A 21,084-nucleotide genomic window follows, 5' to 3' on the forward strand; every position below is an offset into this window, starting at 1 on the left:
GAAGAGCCTGTTTACACCAGTTTATATATAGAAATGTTGCGCACATGACTGGCCGTGGCTGAATGTTGACGCCACACCAGTAGATGATCCGCCTTATGCCCATGTTCTATGATGCAACAATAAAAACATTTAACAAAAAAAAAATGTCAGTGCCCCTTAAGCACTGTCACCCATTCTGGAAGTACAGGTATGTCACAGGAGCTTCCTGCAGTTCTAAAAGCACGGTCAGAAATCCAATGGACGCCAAGTGTATTTACGTGAAATGAATGAAGATGCTGTCAGTCGTTGTACAGGAATAGGGGATATGCTCAGTCATTCTACCAAAGCTAAAGGACGACGAGGGCAGTAAGTCCACAGATTAACATAAGACATCAGAGACTCTATAGGCTCATACAAGGTGGCAACATTTTGGTAGGTGCAGTCGTAGTTCTCAAGACAAGACGCAAGTATGATGTCAATGGATTCAAAGGTCTGATTGTCAAATGTTGTAGAGGCACTTTTACATGAAGTCTCTGGGTCTCGCAGTCAAACCCCTGCATAAGCCGCCTTTCCTGAGCCTCTGCTTCTCCGCCCGGCCCATGGTGGCTTCCCCCAGGTGGGTGCTCCCACAGAGGAGCACCAGGAAGAGCAGTGCACAGGCCCGGGATGAGCACATATCCCGGCTCATGGCAGCGGAGAGGGGGCTAAGTCCTCGGGGCAGTGCGAGGGCAGCACATCCTCCTACTGTGTCTGTGCTGCTGTTCAGCAGGCTCTGCACCGGCCGCTATGCTCCAGTGTGGGCCAGGTGAACAAGGAACGCATGTACAAAGCCCTGTCCGAGTGTTGGGGTGGACTGAGCTAGCCACAGGAGACACGTCTACCAACAGCATGATTCACAGTGGCGGCCATCTTGTACTGCTTGATATATATATATATATATATATATATTATATCTACGAGCATCACTAAACCCAGTGAATTATTTCTCTTAAAACAAAAATACAGATGCATGTTCTTCCAATCATTTCAGAGCGGATGCGCGATATACAAAACAAACAATTTTTATAACACCGTAATATTAATTATTGGTGAAATTAATATTTATTAATTCAATTTTTGTTTTTGCCTAAGCTTTAGCCAATGCAGTTTAAGCTTGGCCTACATTGGACAGCCTCTTCCCATGCGCCACTGATGCATGTTATTGTCTGGTTCTAAGATGCATGGTCTCTGACATTACTTTCAGAGAAAATAGATGGTTTTAACTGGCAGAGTGGTTATGGACACAAGTGTTGTATTCATCAGCCCCTCTCTCCTTCAAAACAGTCTTTGAAAAGTGAACATACATTACATGTTCCCTGGTGAACACGGTTGACGTCCCTCAGTTCTTAGCCTAGAATGGATGTTGTTGCCAATGTCTAGGTTTTGGAGAGATAGTTAGGCACGGTCAACCCCATTGTATTTATAAATGCTCGTTTAAAGAACAGTTTGCACAACACCACAGTTAACGTGGGCAGTTTTGATTTTTTTAATGTAATGGGTTGGATAATGCTTAGATGCTGTTACTTGTGTGGTTAAGAGATGAAAAGCGTAGAAATGGCAGATTGTCATTAAGTCAAGCTTGTGATTAAGCTAGGGTGAACTTACTGATACGGCTCATGGCTTCTCGGTTATTTAAACAAGTTGGAGTAGCGGAGGAGCGGGTTTACAGAATGCATACTAATGAGTAACAGTATTTATTTGCAATGAATTGCATCATGGTTGAGACTGGAAGAACAAGAGAGATATAAAAGGAGAAGATGGAGTAGGTTGAAGCTTTTCATGGATCTCGAGTTATTAGCGTATTTTCCAACAAGTTGCCAGAAGTAATCGGTATTCGTGAGTAGCAAGAAAAGAAACTGTTGACAACGCCACATTCGCTCTATGCAGTCCTCCAGCAGGATCTCCCTCCTCTGAATCGGGCACCAGAGGAGACTGTGGTTAAGCACATATCCAGTGAGGAAGGTTAAATTCGAAGTTACCTTTCTTCCCAGCAAAAGCTCAGTTTAATGTAAAGAATTGATGGCATTGCCATTTTAAATATGAATCTGAGTGAGAGAAAAGCCTCTCTCTTTGACGGTTTTCTTACTGTTTGGGGCTCATCAATTTACCTTATCTCATGGTCCTTGCAAGTGATGTCGATTAAGAGTGTGGCTGTAGCATCCTCAGCGTCTGGTAGTGCTGTTGTTGAACACAGCCAAGTTAATTTTCTAAGTAGAGTAATCCTTTTTAGGTCGAGGGACCTATAAGCTGCGCAAAGCGCAGCTTCCGGTCCGGAGATCTTATGTTTTGGAGTAGGGCAGTTTAAATCCGCCTCTCTGCTCCGTTCGCTTCCATTGGCTGGCTTCCTAAACGGAGGCCAGCCATTGGAAGAGAAGGGAGTCACTCCAAACAAGCCCCGTCTCTTTCGGATTCGGGGGCGTAAGTTTTGCTGTTCTTTAGCTCGTGACGTCGTCCGTCACTCAGGACAGCAAAACACGCCCCTGAATCCGAAAAATTTCGGAAGCTTGAGGCCGCTATTTTGCTGCTGGTAACGTTGAGGTAGGCTGCTCTCGCTTTCCTCGTTCCCCCGTCTCTCGCTTTCCTCTTTCCCGCCGTCTTTTTTCCCGCCCCCTCCCGCTGTCCGTGTCTTTTCTTGGACTTATGAACAGGGGCCTTCTATTCTGGGATGAGAGGATGGGCATGTAAGCTCCTAAACCACACCACTTGTAAACATCTCGGTTTGGGCACACTGAATGGCTAAAGTTAATCAAAACTTAGAGATTGTACTTTAGGTGGGAGGTAGCCTGCTACACTCGTACATGCCTGTATTACGGCATTCTTGAACAGGGAAAAGTGCACACACGCAACCCCTCCCTGCTCGTGTCTTTCTCTCTTCGTGGGAGGTAGCCTGCTACACTTGTACATGCCTGTATTACGACATTCATTAACAGGGAAAAGTGCACACACGCAACCCCTCCCTGCTCGTGTCTTTCTCTCTTCGTGGGAGGTAGCCTGCTACACTCGTACATGCCTGTATTACGGCATTCATTAACAGGGAAAAGTGCACACACGCAACCCCTCCCTGCTCGTGTCTTTCTCTCTTCGTGGGAGGTAGCCTGCTACACTCGTACATGCCTGTATTACGGCATTCATTAACAGGGAAAAGGGCACCAACGCAACCCCTCCCTGCTCGTGTCTTTCTCTCTTCGTGGGAGGTAGCCTGCTACACTCGTACATGCCTGTATTACGGCAATCATGAACAGGGAAAAGTGCACACACGCAACCCCTCGCTGCTCGTGTCTTTCTCTCTTCCACGGAATTACAGAAAAAAAGATTGTATCCCATATGTTGCAACTGACACAAACCAGGCTGTCTTCCCATAGGCTTGATAGGAAGCGCATATCCGAATTTAAATAAAGAAGGGACACAAAGAAGGGACACTTTAGGTATTGACTCAGCATCCTGCCATTGTCTATAGCTCTGCGAGAAACACGGACCTTGAGCCGTAGTGGGTGGATATAAACACTATGTAAAATAAAACGTAACTTCCTGGAAAAGTTCAAATTCATCGAGTTATCACGGGTTCACTTTTTTACAGAGCCCCTCCTGGAGGGTGGGCGTCTTTTTATCAGTAGCCACTCTGCCCTCTCCTGTTCTTTGCATCTCCCTCCTGGAAGGCAGGATCAAGAGGCTGCCCAATGTTCATTAAAGCTGTCCGCTGTGTTACAGAGATCCGCAATCAGTGTCTACAGAGTTCGTTGGAAAATATTGTTTCATTTGTCTACAAATCTATATGATTTCATCTCCGAAGTGTGAGAGGTTTCTGTGCCCCTCTCGTTCTTGATCGACGCTCCTTGCTGCTGGCCTCCCCCCCCCGTCTCTCTTACGTTTTTTAGGCGTTTTTTTTGTTGGATTGTTTGCTGCAGGAAATCGCTGCGATTTGGCGCGATGCAGTCACTGTGCGTGGTGGAGCCAGCGGTCCTTGTCAAGCGTCGCTCTGCACAGCTACCTCCTGCCTTTCCGTTAGCAGGCACCCTCTGTGTTGTCTGTACTTGACTAAACACCAGAGAAGATATGAATGAACACACGCTGTTCGTTCGCAATGCGGTAGTTTTACCTTTTCGTTGAAAATTACTTAGCGGGTTTACCTGCACAAACCCAGGACACCTTACCCGTTGAAGGGTCATGTGCTCACAGATGCGTGTGCTCACCTTTCAGCAGGTTGGAGTACTCTTCAGTGCACACTCACCTTTGAATAGGCCGTCTCATTGTTTGAGAACCGAGATGGCAAGTTGTGGAAATGTAGGTGACTTTTTTTTTACTTTTTTCAATTCAGTTCATTGCGTTTACAAATTGATATTGTAATCCTCAAGTGAGTGCCAGTGTTCGTATTTCTTCTTCTTTAAAATGTATTACATTTTACCCACACTGGGTGGAATGTTGTGATCTCCTTAGAGTCCTCGGGCTATAACAGTTGTGAAAGCCGGTTATCATGGTTACACACCCTTGTCGATGGTTCAGGCCTGTAATTCTATCTCGGGCCCATCATTCATTATTGCCCTCAGAGTAGAGACTGCTGCAGTCTCTACTGCTTAATAACTCTTCTTTCTCTTTGGAAACTATTATACTGCCTAATAATGATTTGTCTATCTAAATATTTATTAACTTACAGTTGCCTAATGACCCATTTTTGCTTACTGAATATGTGTGCACATTTTGAAAAAATATAGTGCTTTGCTGGATATCTAGCCTTGTGTTGCAGAACCTAGGCTCAGTATTCGCAGGAAGGCGTGTAGTGTCATTGAAACAGTGCTGCCTTTGGACTATTTAACAATATATTTGACTTGCACTGTTTATATCACTCATAGTTCCATCTCAGTCTCTCTGGCCTCCCCTCAACTCCATTTTCACTGTCTCCTTTTCTATCTATGTCATCCATTATTCTCTATCCCTTTTGTTCCCCTCTCATCTACCTCATTCTCAACTCAATCTTTGCATCTCTCCACCCTTTCCATAGCTCCATCTTCGGTCAGTCACCCCCCCCCCCCCCAACCTCTAGCACGCACTGGCATCTATCTTTTCCATTGTATTTACCACCATCAGGCCTCTTCAGAACTTTCCGTCCAAGATTTTCAATACAACAGATCATGGAGCAAATACGCATCTTGAATGGGCATATAAACACGTTTTTGTAGAAAACAGTGGGCATATAAACATATGTGTTTTGTAGACATAGAATAGTTAACAGCACAACACATGAACTATGTATATGCTTAGAGTGAAACCACAAAAAAGCTGGTCTGCATATAGAAATTCAACATGGAAAATGCCTTCCTATTTGTAATATTTACAACAAGGGGTGGTGAGGGACAGGGTCTCTGAATTAAGCAGAATACTCTCACCCAGTCAAGAGATCAGGGCTAGATCCAACACCGTTTTTTAGCTCATTGCACCATCCCAGTTTCAGAACCTGGCTGTATGCAAATTAGTCTGTCCCTGGCCCAGTGCAGCATGGGAACAGGGCAGACCAGACTACAAAAGCCAATTCTTACACTGGGAAGGAAACAAGCTTCCGGGGACCGGTTTCTGGCATTACAGCCGTCTTCGGCCCGGCTTGCTTGAATCCTGATGGTGCAATGAGCAAGGGACTCATGTCTGAGTATACCCTTCCACGCTTAGGGTGGACAAAAATATTTACAACAAGGGGTGGTGAGGGACAGGGTCTCTGAATTAAGCAGAATACTCTCACCCAGTCAAGAGATCAGGGCTAGATCCAACACCGTTTTTTAGCTCATTGCACCATCCCAGTTTCAGAACCTGGCTGTATGCAAATTAGTCTGTCCCTGGCCCAGTGCATCATGGGAACAGGGCAGACCAGACTACAAAAGCCAATTCTTACACTGGGAAGGAAACAAGCTTCCGGGGACCGGTTTCTGGCATTACAGCCGTCTTCGGCCCGGCTTGCTTGAATCCTGATGGTGCAATGAGCAAGGGACTCATGTCTGAGTATACCCTTCCACGCTTAGGGTGGACAAAAATATTTACAACAAGGGGTGGTGAGGGACAGGGTCTCTGAATTAAGCAGAATACTCTCACCCAGTCAAGAGATCAGGGCTAGATCCAACACCGTTTTTTAGCTCATTGCACCATCCCAGTTTCAGAACCTGGCTGTATGCAAATTAGTCTGTCCATGGCCCAGTGCATCATGGGAACAGGGCAGACCAGACTACAAAAGCCAATTCTTACACTGGGAAGGAAACAAGCTTCCGGGGACCGGTTTCTGGCATTACAGCCGTCTTCGGCCCGGCTTGCTTGAATCCTGATGGTGCAATGAGCAAGGGACTCATGTCCGAGTATACCCTTCCACGCTTAGGGTGGACAAAAAAAAGCAAGCCGGGCCGAAGACGGCTGTAATGCCAGAAACCGGTCCCCGGAAGCTTGTTTCCTTCCCAGTGTAAGAATTGGCTTTTGTAGTCTGGTCTGCCCTGTTCCCATGATGCACTGGGCCAGGGACAGACTAATTTGCATACAGCCAGGTTCTGAAACTGGGATGGTGCAATGAGCTAAAAAACGGTGTTGGATCTAGCCCTGATCTCTTGACTGGGTGAGAGTACTCTGCTTAATTCAGAGACTCTGTCCATCACCACCCCTTGTTGTAAATAATTTTGTCCACCCTAAGCGTGGAAGGGTATACTCAGATGTGAGTCCCTTGCTCATTGCACCATCAGGATTCAAGCAAGCCGGGCCGAAGACGGCTGTAATGCCAGAAACCGGTCCCCGGAAGCTTGTTTCCTTCCCAGTGTAAGAATTGGCTTTTGTAGTCTGGTCTGCCCTGTTCCCATGATGCACTGGGCCAGGGACAGACTAATTTGCATACAGCCAGGTTCTGAAACTGGGATGGTGCAATGAGCTAAAAAACGGTGTTGGATCTAGCCCTGATCTCTTGACTGGGTGAGAGTACTCTGCTTAATTCAGAGACTCTGTCCATCACCACCCCTTGTTGTAAATAATTTTGTCCACCCTAAGCGTGGAAGGGTATACTCAGATGTGAGTCCCTTGCTCATTGCACCATCAGGATTCAAGCAAGCCGGGCCGAAGACGGCTGTAATGCCAGAAACCGGTCCCCGGAAGCTTGTTTCCTTCCCAGTGTAAGAATTGGCTTTTGTAGTCTGGTCTGCCCTGTTCCCATGATGCACTGGGCCAGGGACAGACTAATTTGCATACAGCCAGGTTCTGAAACTGGGATGGTGCAATGAGCTAAAAAACGGTGTTGGATCTAGCCCTGATCTCTTGACTGGGTGAGAGTACTCTGCTTAATTCAGAGACTCTGTCCATCACCACCCCTTGTTGTAAATAATTTTGTCCACCCTAAGCGTGGAAGGGTATACTCAGATGTGAGTCCCTTGCTCATTGCACCATCAGGATTCAAGCAAGCCGGGCCGAAGACGGCTGTAATGCCAGAAACCGGTCCCCGGAAGCTTGTTTCCTTCCCAGTGTAAGAATTGGCTTTTGTAGTCTGGTCTGCCCTGTTCCCATGATGCACTGGGCCAGGGACAGACTAATTTGCATACAGCCAGGTTCTGAAACTGGGATGGTGCAATGAGCTAAAAAACGGTGTTGGATCTAGCCCTGATCTCTTGACTGGGTGAGAGTACTCTGCTTAATTCAGAGACTCTGTCCATCACCACCCCTTGTTGTAAATAATTTTGTCCACCCTAAGCGTGGAAGGGTATACTCAGATGTGAGTCCCTTGCTCATTGCACCATCAGGATTCAAGCAAGCCGGGCCGAAGACGGCTGTAATGCCAGAAACCGGTCCCCGGAAGCTTGTTTCCTTCCCAGTGTAAGAATTGGCTTTTGTAGTCTGGTCTGCCCTGTTCCCATGATGCACTGGGCCAGGGACAGACTAATTTGCATACAGCCAGGTTCTGAAACTGGGATGGTGCAATGAGCTGAAAAACGGTGTTGGATCTAGCCCTGATCTCTTGACTGGGTGAGAGTACTCTGCTTAATTCAGAGACTCTGTCCATCACCACCCCTTGTTGTAAATAATTTTGTCCACCCTAAGCGTGGAAGGGTATACTCAGATGTGAGTCCCTTGCTCATTGCACCATCAGGATTCAAGCAAGCCGGGCCGAAGACGGCTGTAATGCCAGAAACCGGTCCCCGGAAGCTTGTTTCCTTCCCAGTGTAAGAATTGGCTTTTGTAGTCTGGTCTGCCCTGTTCCCATGATGCACTGGGCCAGGGACAGGCTAATTTGCATACAGCCAGGTTCTGAAACTGGGATGGTGCAATGAGCTAAAAAACGGTGTTGGATCTAGCCCTGATCACTTGACTGGGTGAGAGTACTCTGCTTAATTCAGAGACTCTGTCCATCACCACCCCTTGTTGTAAATAATTTTGTCCACCCTAAGCGTGGAAGGGTATACTCAGATGTGAGTCCCTTGCTCATTGCACCATCAGGATTCAAGCAAGCCGGGCCGAAGACGGCTGTAATGCCAGAAACCGGTCCCCGGAAGCTTGTTTCCTTCCCAGTGTAAGAATTGGCTTTTGTAGTCTGGTCTGCCCTGTTCCCATGATGCACTGGGCCAGGGACAGACTAATTTGCATACAGCCAGGTTCTGAAACTGGGATGGTGCAATGAGCTAAAAAACGGTGTTGGATCTAGCCCTGATCTCTTGACTGGGTGAGAGTACTCTGCTTAATTCAGAGACTCTGTCCATCACCACCCCTTGTTGTAAATAATTTTGTCCACCCTAAGCGTGGAAGGGTATACTCAGATGTGAGTCCCTTGCTCATTGCACCATCAGGATTCAAGCAAGCCGGGCCGAAGACTGCTGTAATGCCAGAAACTGGTCCCCGGAAGCTTGTTTCCTTCCCAGTGTAAGAATTGGCTTTTGTAGCCTGGTCTGCCCTGTTCCCATGATGCACTGGGCCAGGGACAGACTAATTTGCATACAGCCAGGTTCTGAAACTGGGATGGTGCAATGAGCTGAAAAACGGTGTTGGATCTAGCCCTGATCTCTTGACTGGGTGAGAGTACTCTGCTTAATTCAGAGACTCTGTCCATCACCACCCCTTGTTGTAAATAATTTTGTCCACCCTAAGCGTGGAAGGGTATACTCAGATGTGAGTCCCTTGCTCATTGCACCATCAGGATTCAAGCAAGCCGGGCCGAAGACGGCTGTAATGCCAGAAACCGGTCCCCGGAAGCTTGTTTCCTTCCCAGTGTAAGAATTGGCTTTTGTAGTCTGGTCTGCCCTGTTCCCATGATGCACTGGGCCAGGGACAGACTAATTTGCATACAGCCAGGTTCTGAAACTGGGATGGTGCAATGAGCTAAAAAACGGTGTTGGATCTAGCCCTGATCTCTTGACTGGGTGAGAGTACTCTGCTTAATTCAGAGACTCTGTCCATCACCACCCCTTGTTGTAAATAATTTTGTCCACCCTAAGCGTGGAAGGGTATACTCAGATGCGAGTCCCTTGCTCATTGCACCATCAGGATTCAAGCAAGCCGGGCCGAAGACGGCTGTAATGCCAGAAACCGGTCCCCGGAAGCTTGTTTCCTTCCCAGTGTAAGAATTGGCTTTTGTAGTCTGGTCTGCCCTGTTCCCATGATGCACTGGGCCAGGGACAGACTAATTTGCATACAGCCAGGTTCTGAAACTGGGATGGTGCAATGAGCTAAAAAACGGTGTTGGATCTAGCCCTGATCTCTTGACTGGGTGAGAGTACTCTGCTTAATTCAGAGACTCTGTCCATCACCACCCCTTGTTGTAAATAATTTTGTCCACCCTAAGCGTGGAAGGGTATACTCAGATGTGAGTCCCTTGCTCATTGCACCATCAGGATTCAAGCAAGCCGTGCCGAAGACGGCTGTAATGCCAGAAACCGGTCCCCGGAAGCTTGTTTCCTTCCCAGTGTAAGAATTGGCTTTTGTAGTCTGGTCTGCCCTGTTCCCATGATGCACTGGGCCAGGGACAGACTAATTTGCATACAGCCAGGTTCTGAAACTGGGATGGTGCAATGAGCTAAAAAACGGTGTTGGATCTAGCCCTGATCTCTTGACTGGGTGAGAGTACTCTGCTTAATTCAGAGACTCTGTCCATCACCACCCCTTGTTGTAAATAATTTTGTCCACCCTAAGCGTGGAAGGGTATACTCAGATGTGAGTCCCTTGCTCATTGCACCATCAGGATTCTAGCAAGCCGGGCCGAAGACGGCTGTAATGCCAGAAACCGGTCCCCGGAAGCTTGTTTCCTTCCCAGTGTAAGAATTGGCTTTTGTAGTCTGGTCTGCCCTGTTCCCATGATGCACTGGGCCAGGGACAGACTAATTTGCATACAGCCAGGTTCTGAAACTGGGATGGTGCAATGAGCTAAAAAACGGTGTTGGATCTAGCCCTGATCTCTTGACTGGGTGAGAGTACTCTGCTTAATTCAGAGACTCTGTCCATCACCACCCCTTGTTGTAAATAATTCCTATTTGTAAGGCACTGTGAAGGAAGCACATTACTGTTATCTGAAGAAATGATTTTGGGCACATAAGTGATGTGTGTCAAGACTAGGTCTTAAGTTAACAGAGATTTCTTGGAGAAATGTTGCATACATTTTGTATTCCCACTGCAGGTGGACAAGACTTTGTTAGTGAGAGAATCTTTGTTCTTAGTAGATGAGTAGGTATGTAAAGCTGCAACTGGTATGAAAAAATGCGATAAGATGGGAGGAGAATTATCATGGGACAAGGAGACGAGACAGAAGACGGCTGGAGTAACGATTTATGAGAACAGCAAGGCGGTGTATAGAAACCAGTGTGTTCTGATAGTATGGAAATTTACTGCTTACAGTTTGTGGAACGTCCTTTGGATATGACTGATGCTATGATGTAATGTGGTGAGGGATAGTTGAGATTCTGACTTAGGACACCTTGAGGTACAGATCTCTGCTTTGGTTAGTGTGGCTTTATGCCACTTGACCCATGTTGGAGTTTCTTCTACGGAGGACTCTCACAGCTGACACCGTTCTAAATTTGCCTTAATTTAAATCTGTCTGTTTGTGTGGCTCTGTCTGTTTGTGTGGCTCTGTCTGTCTGTGCAGCTTTTTTTGTAGGTGGCTCTATGTGTGGGTGGCTCTGTGTGTGTGTGTAGGTGGCTGTGTGTGTGTGTGGCTGGCTCTGTGTGTGTGTGTGGGTGGCTCTGTGTGTGTGTGGCTCTATGTGAATGACTGTGTGTGGCTCTGTGTGTGTGCGCGTGGCTCTGTCTGTGTGTGTGCGCGTGGCTCTGTCTGTGTGTGTGTGCGCGTGGCTCTGTCTGTGTGTGTGTGCGCGTGGCTCTGTCTGTGTGTGTGTGCGCGTAGCTCTTCCACCTGCCTCTTTCAACCATAGGCTGCAGACTTTGACAATCACTTCGTAGGTCAGCCCAGCAGAGTATTCTTCTCTCACCTTATGATATTGACTGTTTAGGTGTATTTTTCTTCTCCTTTCCACTCCACTGTCGACAGCTCTGGCCATTGCATCCTCTTCCCTCCAGTGTTAATACATTAAACACAGACCTAATGCCTTTGCCAGTTCTTGTTGCGCCCTTGAGGACACCTTATCTGTGTTGCCACCCCTGACTCCTTGTCTAGTCTAGCTTCTTGAACTAGAGGAGCAGCCAGGCACCTCGTTAAAAAAGTTAAAGAAAGGCTCGCGCACAACTTGGTTATGTAAAAGGACTCTAACAAAACTTCCCTTCTTGCTGCCCCCATCTGCCCCGCATTTTTGGTCTCCCGTGGCATTATAATCGTTATTCTTTTGAGATGATAGTCTGAAGAAACGGACGCAGTTCAACCTACGATGGAAAGTAAAGGCGAAAACGCCAATTATATTGGAAGTGTCCTAAAGTCTCTGTTTCCAATAATAATTTCATTCTTTTGCCAACACAGAGGCGATAGTGCCCTACACCGAAACGGAAAGGAACTCGAAAGTATGAATGCATGTCCCTGAAGATGAGTCAGGCCGCACAATGGCATAGGATTGCTGCGGGGCGCGCCTTCATCGACGCAGCAGGGGTGAATGAATGGGCGGCCATTACTGACTGGAACTGCCATTTAATCCTGCTCTAGTTCTCGGAGGGGCTGCCATTCATAAAACCGGCTCTTGTTTTGTGCTCAGAGCAGTATTTAGGTTAGTGGGTCTGTCATTTCCTGCTGTTATTGCTGCATGAATGGATCTGCTGAGTCAGAAAGAGTTTCACCTTCTCTGGAACGTGTGGGCGCCTTGTGCTCCTCCGAAGCGCTCCACTGTTATGCACGCGCGAGGCACACCTAAGCATCCGCTGTGCACAAAAGAATACATAAGTGGAACATAAGTGGAAATTGCTTGTCCCGGCGTTTTCTTTTTCATAATTGTGTTGGATTAATGTGATTAAGTTAGCAATCTGTGTTGGGCTTACTTTGATAACGGACGTGAATGCATGGGCTCTCATTCTCAATAAGTGACTTGTCCTGCAAACGGTAGAGGATATGAAAACAAGCGCGGTACCGCAAAGGCAGCCACGGGTTTATTTTCGCATCGCGCTTTCACTTTAAGTGAAAGCGCAATGTGAAAATAAACACGCGGATGACTTTTCCAAAGACGAATGTGAAGAAAATAGTGCTTAGGGACTATTGAAGGAGAGAGTGTCACGCCGCCGGTAAACGATCCAAACCCGATAGGCGGGGTCAAAAGGAGAAAAGGCGACAACAAGAAGGGACTAAGAAGCCTTATTTACAATCAAAAGCCAGCGTTTTGCATGGAAGATGACGCTACCCAATTAAAAAGATGGGCGAAGCTTTAACTCCGCCTCCGAGAGCTTCGGAATCTGTATTGATTCCAAGAAGCCCTCATTTAGACGAGCAGCACATGAGCGTCTTTGGCCAGGCCAAGACCTAAAAAAAAGGAGAGAGAGAGAAACACTTTTGTGGCTTAAGCAGAAGCAGATGTGTACAAGATTGAATCTAAAATCATAGTGTCTAAAGAAAAGTAGTTCCCTAAATAGGATCAGTCAAAGGATAAGTTGTGAAATCAACAAACATAGTAAAGAGGTCATATTCTAGGGCAAGGTCAAACACAAGAGGAAGGAAAACTATTAAATAAGAAGCAAGCAAATGAGTGACAAATACAACCAATAGTAAGCTATGGGTGTGCTATAAGTGCACTACCATTTTTGGGTGAACTCTACAAGAGGCTTTCACCTGCAGACAGCTAAAAGCTGTTGGGTCAATTTTGTAGATGGCAAAAAATGAAATGTTGTGACACCATAATTTAAACTTTGTGATCCCTCCACCTCCCCTTTACTCATCTCATACTACCTCCTCCTATGATCACCAAAAAACACTTTCTAGGCCCTTCCCTCTTCTAGCCCTCCACTATCCTTTCCAATCCAAATAACAAACTCACATGTCCACCGCTCAAAATAATTTCACATTGTTCTATACTAATTCCCAACTAATCCTCTTTGGGTTCCAGAGTAGCGTGCCACTCGACGGAAAGCACTGACGCCTTATCAGGGGTAGTAAGCACTATATAATTACAATACTATAAGGTGGAAAAACCAGACGGGGCAACATTTGTTTGCACACTTGCTGCAGAGATCTGTGTGTGTGTAATCTGTGTCGCACGTTTGAGGCCCTGCGAGGCGGACTCAGCCTCTTAACCCTACAGTGGACATACTGTATATTATAATAAAGTCCAATCTTTAAATAAAGAGTATTAATAATATTAATACTGATAAAAGCTGCTCCAGTGAATAAAACAGATTTAAGACCAGCTTGAAGTATTCATTGCTGAAAGCCTCAGATGGGCTTTGCACTGTCCACATGCATTTATTTATTCCATCCATAGAGCCCTGTGCGCCACCAGTAAAAGCTGGATTTGCATTCATTACTTTATATGTGCACAGACTGTGGAGTTAAAATGCTGATCTTGTGTGCTATGTAATAGTTTTCTAGTGATTTAAGCAGCACTCATTCTGCTCATGGTAAATCCTTGCAGCACTTGTATGTAGCACACAGCAATATTACCTCCTGGTCCATAACTGCAAGTGCTGGTTGGTCAAAAATGTCAAGGTATCCGAGGGCTTTAACATTTCATTAAGGCTCTGTATGCATTACATAACTGCAAAGCATACCCGTATGGCCCATGCTATTTTGGTACCATGACTAACTAACCCTTGGAGGAGTTTGCAGAGTAGCACTATGCGGAACTCTGCGAAGTGCAAAAAAAGAAAAACTCCGCCGCACTATGCGTAGCTCAGCAGGTGGCGGAGTACAATAGAAAAATGCAGTTTGAGTTGATTGCACAGTGCCGGATGCTTGTCCGCACTGTGCAATAATTGCGAACTGCACCATGCACAGCGCAAGCAGTCCCTGCTTTTCTTTTCTGCCGCTCGAGTAGATTTTTACTATAGCGGCGAATAGGCAGTTTCTCAACGCGAGCTGTCGCAAGCATACGTGACCACTCGCAATGAGAAACCTGACCCCCCCGCCGCGTTGAGAAATCTCGCAGAGATGTTGATTTTTCACGCACGCCAACTTATGTCGACGATCGCGAACGAGGGAAAATCTCGCAGGGAGGTTGACTTTCCTCGCCCGTGGTCGCCAACTTGACATTGGCGAACGGGGAGAAAAACTTTTCGGAGCTCCGCGTAACACGGAGTGCAGAAAATTCCACGCGCGTAGCAGAGTTCACCACCCTGGGTTAACCATTACCAGCCTTTCCCTTGGCGCACTCCCTATGCTTCACTTTGTATTTGTGTTCTGCTGCAGACTCCTTACAGCCTGTGTACTCTGATGCAGCGTTAGTGATGAAGCACACAGTTGCAGGCAGGAGATGCCTCTGGGCTGTGAGTAACCAGGAGAGGCACGGGCCAGGTTTAATCAACCAGGCGCACTCTACAGAACGTGTGAAATCTGAGGGCCAGAGGTGTAACAGGCACTTGTTTGTAACACCCCAATAGCTGAGGCCGTGTATTAATGGTGTACACAGGGGCTGGTTTGAGGCTCCCATTTTGGTACTCTAGCACCTTTCAAGCCTATGAAAAAATCTACCCAAAACCCCATATCTCACCAGAGTACAGTTAACATGCCCCAACCAACCTGTACAAAGATCCTGTCAATCACACAAAACACCCTGAGTTCCATAGCTTTCACCCAATCCATCTAAAGTGACGCAAGCCAATGCACTTTATACTTAAGGAAACGCACACAATACAATCATGACATGGTTTTTGCAAGTTTATTTTCTCATGTGTCGGAAGATGTCATACTTTAAACTATGGCTTGTTTCCATGGCTTCCATTTTATTTCATTTTCATTTGACAAGAGTTTGTGTATATTTTGTTTGAGACAATTGACAACCGAAGCCTTTAGGGGTTTATGAAGAGGGCTGCCCTTTAATAGCATGTATGACTGGTGCAGGGTTCTTCATGGCAACTCCCAGGCACAGTTAGTGATGCCAAGTGCTGCCTGGCAGGGAATGAGACTATAACAGGCCAATCTCTTGGCCTTTAGGAAGGACCTCAAGTCGTGGCTTTTTGTTCACTAAGCACTATCTCCTCCTCCGCATCGCTCCCTCTGAGGTTTGTTTTAAGCACCGGGACACTCTTGAGTAGCTGAGCGCTATATAAAACATTTATTAACATAACATATAACAGCTCCATTGCCATTTTAAAGCAGACAGGTCCAGCTGGAAACACAATCGACTTAACTCTAGCCTGTCATTTTTTATTTGCACCTGTGTAATGTCCCTGAAGGTTCTTTTGGCATTGTTTTGGCTTTGCCCCCCTCCATCGGAAGCTTGCATCGTCTGCTCTCTGTGTCCTTTCATTGGGTGCCTCATCAACGCCCGCAGGTCTCCGTTTGTTGCCATATGGGATGCCTCTCCAGCTCCATTTGCACCCCTGGGGGACCACAAACCCCGCAAACTAAAGGTGCATGGTCTTTAAACTTTTGGGGGTACAATCAGTCCTATTTAGAGGAGGAATATCAATTCTGTTGTAAGTGTATCCGCCTCCCCCGGCTTGCTCTATCACACTCTGTGTTGATTTGTAGAGTGTCTAATGATGTACTGCTGCCCTCCATGTTACTCTGTCGTCTTAATACCTGCTGTATTACACTGTGCAAACAATAGTAATTAAATTCCCACTGTGAACATGAAACCAGCAGCGGGCTTTATACCCACATCTTAAGAACCAGGAACTGATAATTTTTCCGGAAATCTGTAGGCAGGAGATGTTTTGGGGTTGTTTCGGTTTTCAATTTCATCTTTATCCTATTCTGCAGTTACAGCCTCTGTGTGGGTGGTGCTTCACACATCAGGGAAGTCTCCAGCCTGCAGCACCCACAACAGAGTGACGTTATGAACTATGTGCACCTGGCTATGAATAGCCACAAAGACAGTGACCAGGAAGTAGACAAAAGGGTGGTTTTACATAAAAGACCCTTCCTATTCAGAACAACAGAGACTGCAGCCCCCATTACCTCTAGCATACATCAAGTCGCATTGCTACAGGAAGACTAGACAGGAGTCACTCTTAATAAAAAAGACCTAATAGACGGGAGCCACTCTTAGTAAAAAAGATCAAATAAAATTTCTTTAGGAGCCTTTTCTCTTGTCCTTACTTCACTCACCTATGCTGATACACTTCTACTGTCTTGGGAAACAACACGACACTTTTACTGTGCACAGGAACAGGCCAGGGGCTTTCAAAATGGAACCCACAGGCCTCTCTACTTCGATTAAACATACAATAATACAATGGTTGCATACACAAACACACACAACATACACTTGGATAGGACTGGGTGACAGGGTATAAATCTGACTGCGCATTGGCAAGACAGCCTCAGCAGTGCCAAATAACTCAGTTTTAGTGAGTGAAGAAAACTTGAATTACTGAATATTGGGGGAAGCTTATTAAATGAGACTTTGTTTTTGTGCACCAACGTCCCCTGTGAAACATACAGACCCTGTAACAAAATTGTGATATACCAGCCTATGTTTAAAAGTGCTGCTTTGGGCTAGGCACACAGCAGGCTAGGGATCTTAATGTTCAAATGATGCGTACACTTCGGATTTGCATGTTTATGCTGTCTGCACTGGAAATGGGGCACTATTTATAATGTTGTTTCTTTACATCCTCAGATTGCTGGCTATCTCAGAAAGCCTTCTCCCACTACACCCCTAAAACCCAGCATGAAATCTGTACCTTTAATTACTTCTGCTTGATTCCTATCTTTTCTATTTCCAGAGTGACCCACTTTACCTTTGATCCTCTGCATACCTTCTATTTCTGAGTATAGCCTCATCTCAGTATCTTGTCGGTCTGCCTTCATCCTTTTTCAGTAATTCTTCAATTGGCTGATAAAAACATTTCATAGATCACATCCCCTCATCTTCAAAACCCTATCACTGTAACCTTATATCACCCAAATGTAACCATTCACCTGAAACCACATAGCCTCACTAATGATCACACCGAACTGGTATTAATATAACGTATCATCACTAAGTAACTGGAGTAAACGCATGCATTTTTTTCTTGAGAGCACATAACCAATCGCAGTATCTACTAGATTAACTGCTAACCTTGGGAATAGCGGGGTACTCGCCCTAAAGCATTTCAACGCCTCGTCAGTGATAGTTAGTGCTAAATAAACACAATTACATTAAAACACATGCTATGTCCCTGCTCTTTTTTGCACCCTCTCTCGCTAGGGCTCTTTCTCTCTGCTATCAACTCATCCACATGTGTCATTCCACGACTTTCCCCAACCTCCCCATTTTATCAGCTCCCCCCTTCCAGCCTCTTTTCTACCACATCTGACCCCCTCCCCCTCCCCCAATACCTTGGAACTGAGGTCGGGTTCCCCAGGCCCCTCCCCCTCGCCCTCCGAGCTACTGCCGTCCGAGCCCTCCTCCTCCGGACCGAAAATGTGGGCGGGCAGCGGGACGACCGGAGACCCGGGGCGGAGGGCACCAGGTGAGGTCGCCGGAGAAGCCATCAGTCACTAACACACAGCAACCCCGCGCGATAGCGCCACATCACCAACACCCATGCGCAGCCACGCCCCCAGGGCGTGAGCATCCACGGAGGGGCGGGGTACTGCTCATAGCCGACCAATGGGCAGCTGCGAAACCAATTTCTGAAAATGAGGCGTAGATCAACAGCAAGGAAATACCTCCTATGTTCAGCCATCATGGATTGGGGAGTCTGCTTCAATTTGACATGGAAACATATGCAATGAGTGAAGACTTTAAAACGAGGCGTGGGGCAAATAGAGCGTGGGCTGGCTCTCGTACTACAGTACTACAGTAGCAAGTCTCGTTCAGGCGATGCGGGCAGTTTGCTTACCTGATGAAATATGCCAGCAATAGAGTGAGGACTTTTGCAAATAGAGCGTGGGCGGGCTTTCGTACTACAGTAAAGCAATCTCGTCCAAGCAGTTTGCTCACCTGATGAAATAAGCAGGCAATAGAGCGGAAACGAAAGTCGAAGTCATGGACATAAAAATAATTGCTTTCAGTACCAACAAGCATTGGAAATGCATAAGGTCTCGCATTCAAACGATTTTGAGCTATTGGCATTGTAAATAAAAATGGCTACTATTTATGTTTTGGGTTTTAAAACATAAATACAAGGCACTGTTATGTTCAATTTTAATAGCTTAAAAAATGCAATGAACCTCTATCTATACCAACAGAAAGGGCGCTTCACCCGACTGGCGCAGATGAAAGAGATAACACAGTTATATAACCGGGTCCTCCATTGCTATAAAAACATAGTGTCCCTGAACAGCGGGGAAGGATTGTAGTGTGGGGTTTTGTGGCTGCTGTGATGATAAACCCATATTTCACAGTAATTTTTAAACCACTGCATTTTTTGAACCCAGGAATATAATATGAGCCAGCAAGAAAGAGAGAGAGTGTGTGTGTAGATCATGGGTACTCACAAACTTTCTCTCAGGGCCAAATTTACAGTGTGGTTTGTGGTCAAGGGCCGCACTGGTGGGGAGGGTCAGTGGGAGAGGGGGCTGGGCTAGAGCAAAAAAAACTGTGACCATGAAGTTGAACACTAGCCGCTGCTGCGGACGCTTCGTCCAATGAGCCACCAGACCCGGCATACGCACTTCTTTCTCTCTATCTCTCCCTCTCTCTGTCTCTCTCCCTCCCTCTCTCTCTCTCTCTCTCTCTCTTCCTCTGTCTCACTCACTCCCTCTGTCTCCCTCTGTCTGTCTCTGTCTGTCTCCCTCTATCTGTCTCCCTCTCCCTCTGTCTGTCTCCCTCCCTCTGTCTCCTTCTGTCTGTCACCCTCTGCTCTCTCTGCCTCTCTCCTTCGGTCTGTCACCCTCTGTATCCCTCTCTCTGTCACCCTTTCTCTCCATCTGTCTCCCTCTCTCTGTCTCCCTCTGTCTCCGTCTCTCTGTCTCCCTCCCTCTGTCTCTCTCTCTCTCCCTCTGCCTCCCTCTGTCTCCCTCCCTCTCTCCCTCTGTTTCCCTCCCTCTGTCTCTCCCTCCTTCTATGTCTCCCTCCCTCTGTCACCCTCCCTCTGTCTCCCTCCCTTCCTCTTTCTCCCTCCCTCTGTCTCCCTCTGTCTGTCTCCCTCCTCCCTCCCTCTGTCTCCCTCTCTCTGTCACCCTCTGATCCCTCTCTCCCTCTGTCTGTCACCCTCTGTCTCCCTCTATCTGTCTCCCTCTGTCTCTCTCCCTCTGTCTCCCTCTCTCTCCATCTGTCTGCCTCCTTCTCTCTGTCTCCCTCTCTCTGTCTCCTACTCTCTGTCTCCATCTCTCTGTCTCCCTTCCTCTGTCTCCCCCCTCTCTCTCTGTCTCCCTCCCTATATCGCCATCTGTCTGTCTCCCCCTCCCCCCTCTGTCTACCCTGACTCCCTACCTCTGTCTCCCTCTCTCTCTCTCTCTCTGTGTCTCCCTCTCTGTCTGTCTCCCTCTGTCTGTCCCTGTCTCCCTCCCACTGTCTCCCTCTCTCTGTCTCCCTTTCTCTGTCTCCCTCTGTCTGTCTCCCTCTCTCTCTCTCTCTCCCTATCTCTCTGTCTCCCTCCCTCTCCCTCTGTCTCCCTCCCTCTCCCTCCCTTTCTCTGCCTCCCTTCCTCTGTCTCCCTCCATTTGTCTCCCTCTGTCTCCCCCTCTCTCTCTCTCTCCCTATCTCTCTGTCTCCCTCCCTCTCCCTCTGTCTCCCTCCCTCTCCCTCCCTCTCTCTGTCTCCCTCCATTTGCCTCCCTCTGTCTCCCTCCTCCCTCTGTCTGTCTCCCTCTGCCTGTCTCCCTCTGCCTGTCTCCCTCCCTTTGTCTGTCACCCTCTGCTCCCTCTCTCTGTGTCCCTCTGACTGTCACATATAAATCAACAAAAGAGTGACTAAAAGAAAACAAGCATTTACAATGCAATGGTCTCGGCATTGTTAGAGCTATTGGCATTGCTCATGACATTATTTTTATTTATGTTTTTGTTTTTAAAACATAAATAAATGGCATTGTCATTTACAATGCCAATAGCTTAATTGCTCGCAAATGCGAGACCTATTGCATTTGCACTCACACAGAGCCACATACACAAAGCCACCCACCCACACACAGAGAGCCACCCACACAGAGTCATTCACATAGAGCCACCCACCCACACACAGAGCCACCCACACACAGAGACACCCACACACACACACAGAGCTAACCACACACACACAGCCACCCACACACACCAAGCCACCTACAAAAAAGCTACCCACAGAGCCACCCACAAACATAGAGCCACCCACAAACACAGAGCCACACACACAGACAGAGCCACACACACAGACAGACCCACCCACACAGACAGAGCCACCCACACACAGACAGAGCCACCCACACACAGACAGACCCACCCACACACAGACAGACCCACCCACAGACAGACAGACCCACCCACAGACAGACAGAGCCACCCACACACAGACAGAGCCACCCACACACAGCCACCCACACAGAGACACCCACACAGAGACACCCACATAGAGCCACCCACACACACAAGCGAGTGGAGGGGGGTGTTAAAGTTGGCATAGGGCACAGAAAGGACAG

The 21,084-nt window shown here is 47.2% G+C and overlaps 1 protein-coding gene across 2 annotated transcripts in view; it reads right to left on the bottom strand.

The window, feature by feature from the left end:
* The window catches only part of GTPBP1 (GTP binding protein 1), a 67,724-nt gene extending 49,614 nt beyond the window's left edge, over positions 1-18,110 (bottom strand). The window contains exon 1 of one of the 2 annotated variants that reach the window (XM_078683556.1): positions 17,864-18,110. In XM_078683556.1, the coding sequence (XP_078539682.1) occupies positions 17,864-18,019 (156 nt within the window). In that variant the 5' untranslated portion in view covers positions 18,020-18,110. The remainder of the gene's footprint in view (positions 1-17,863) is intronic. The other variant, XM_078683550.1, reaches the window with a different exon arrangement.
* Between the last annotated feature and the right edge of the window lie 2,974 nt (positions 18,111-21,084).

This window comes from Lissotriton helveticus, chromosome 1_1 (genome assembly GCF_964261635.1).
Source record: "Lissotriton helveticus chromosome 1_1, aLisHel1.1, whole genome shotgun sequence".
In the NCBI taxonomy this organism is placed as follows: Eukaryota; Metazoa; Chordata; class Amphibia; order Caudata; family Salamandridae; genus Lissotriton; species Lissotriton helveticus.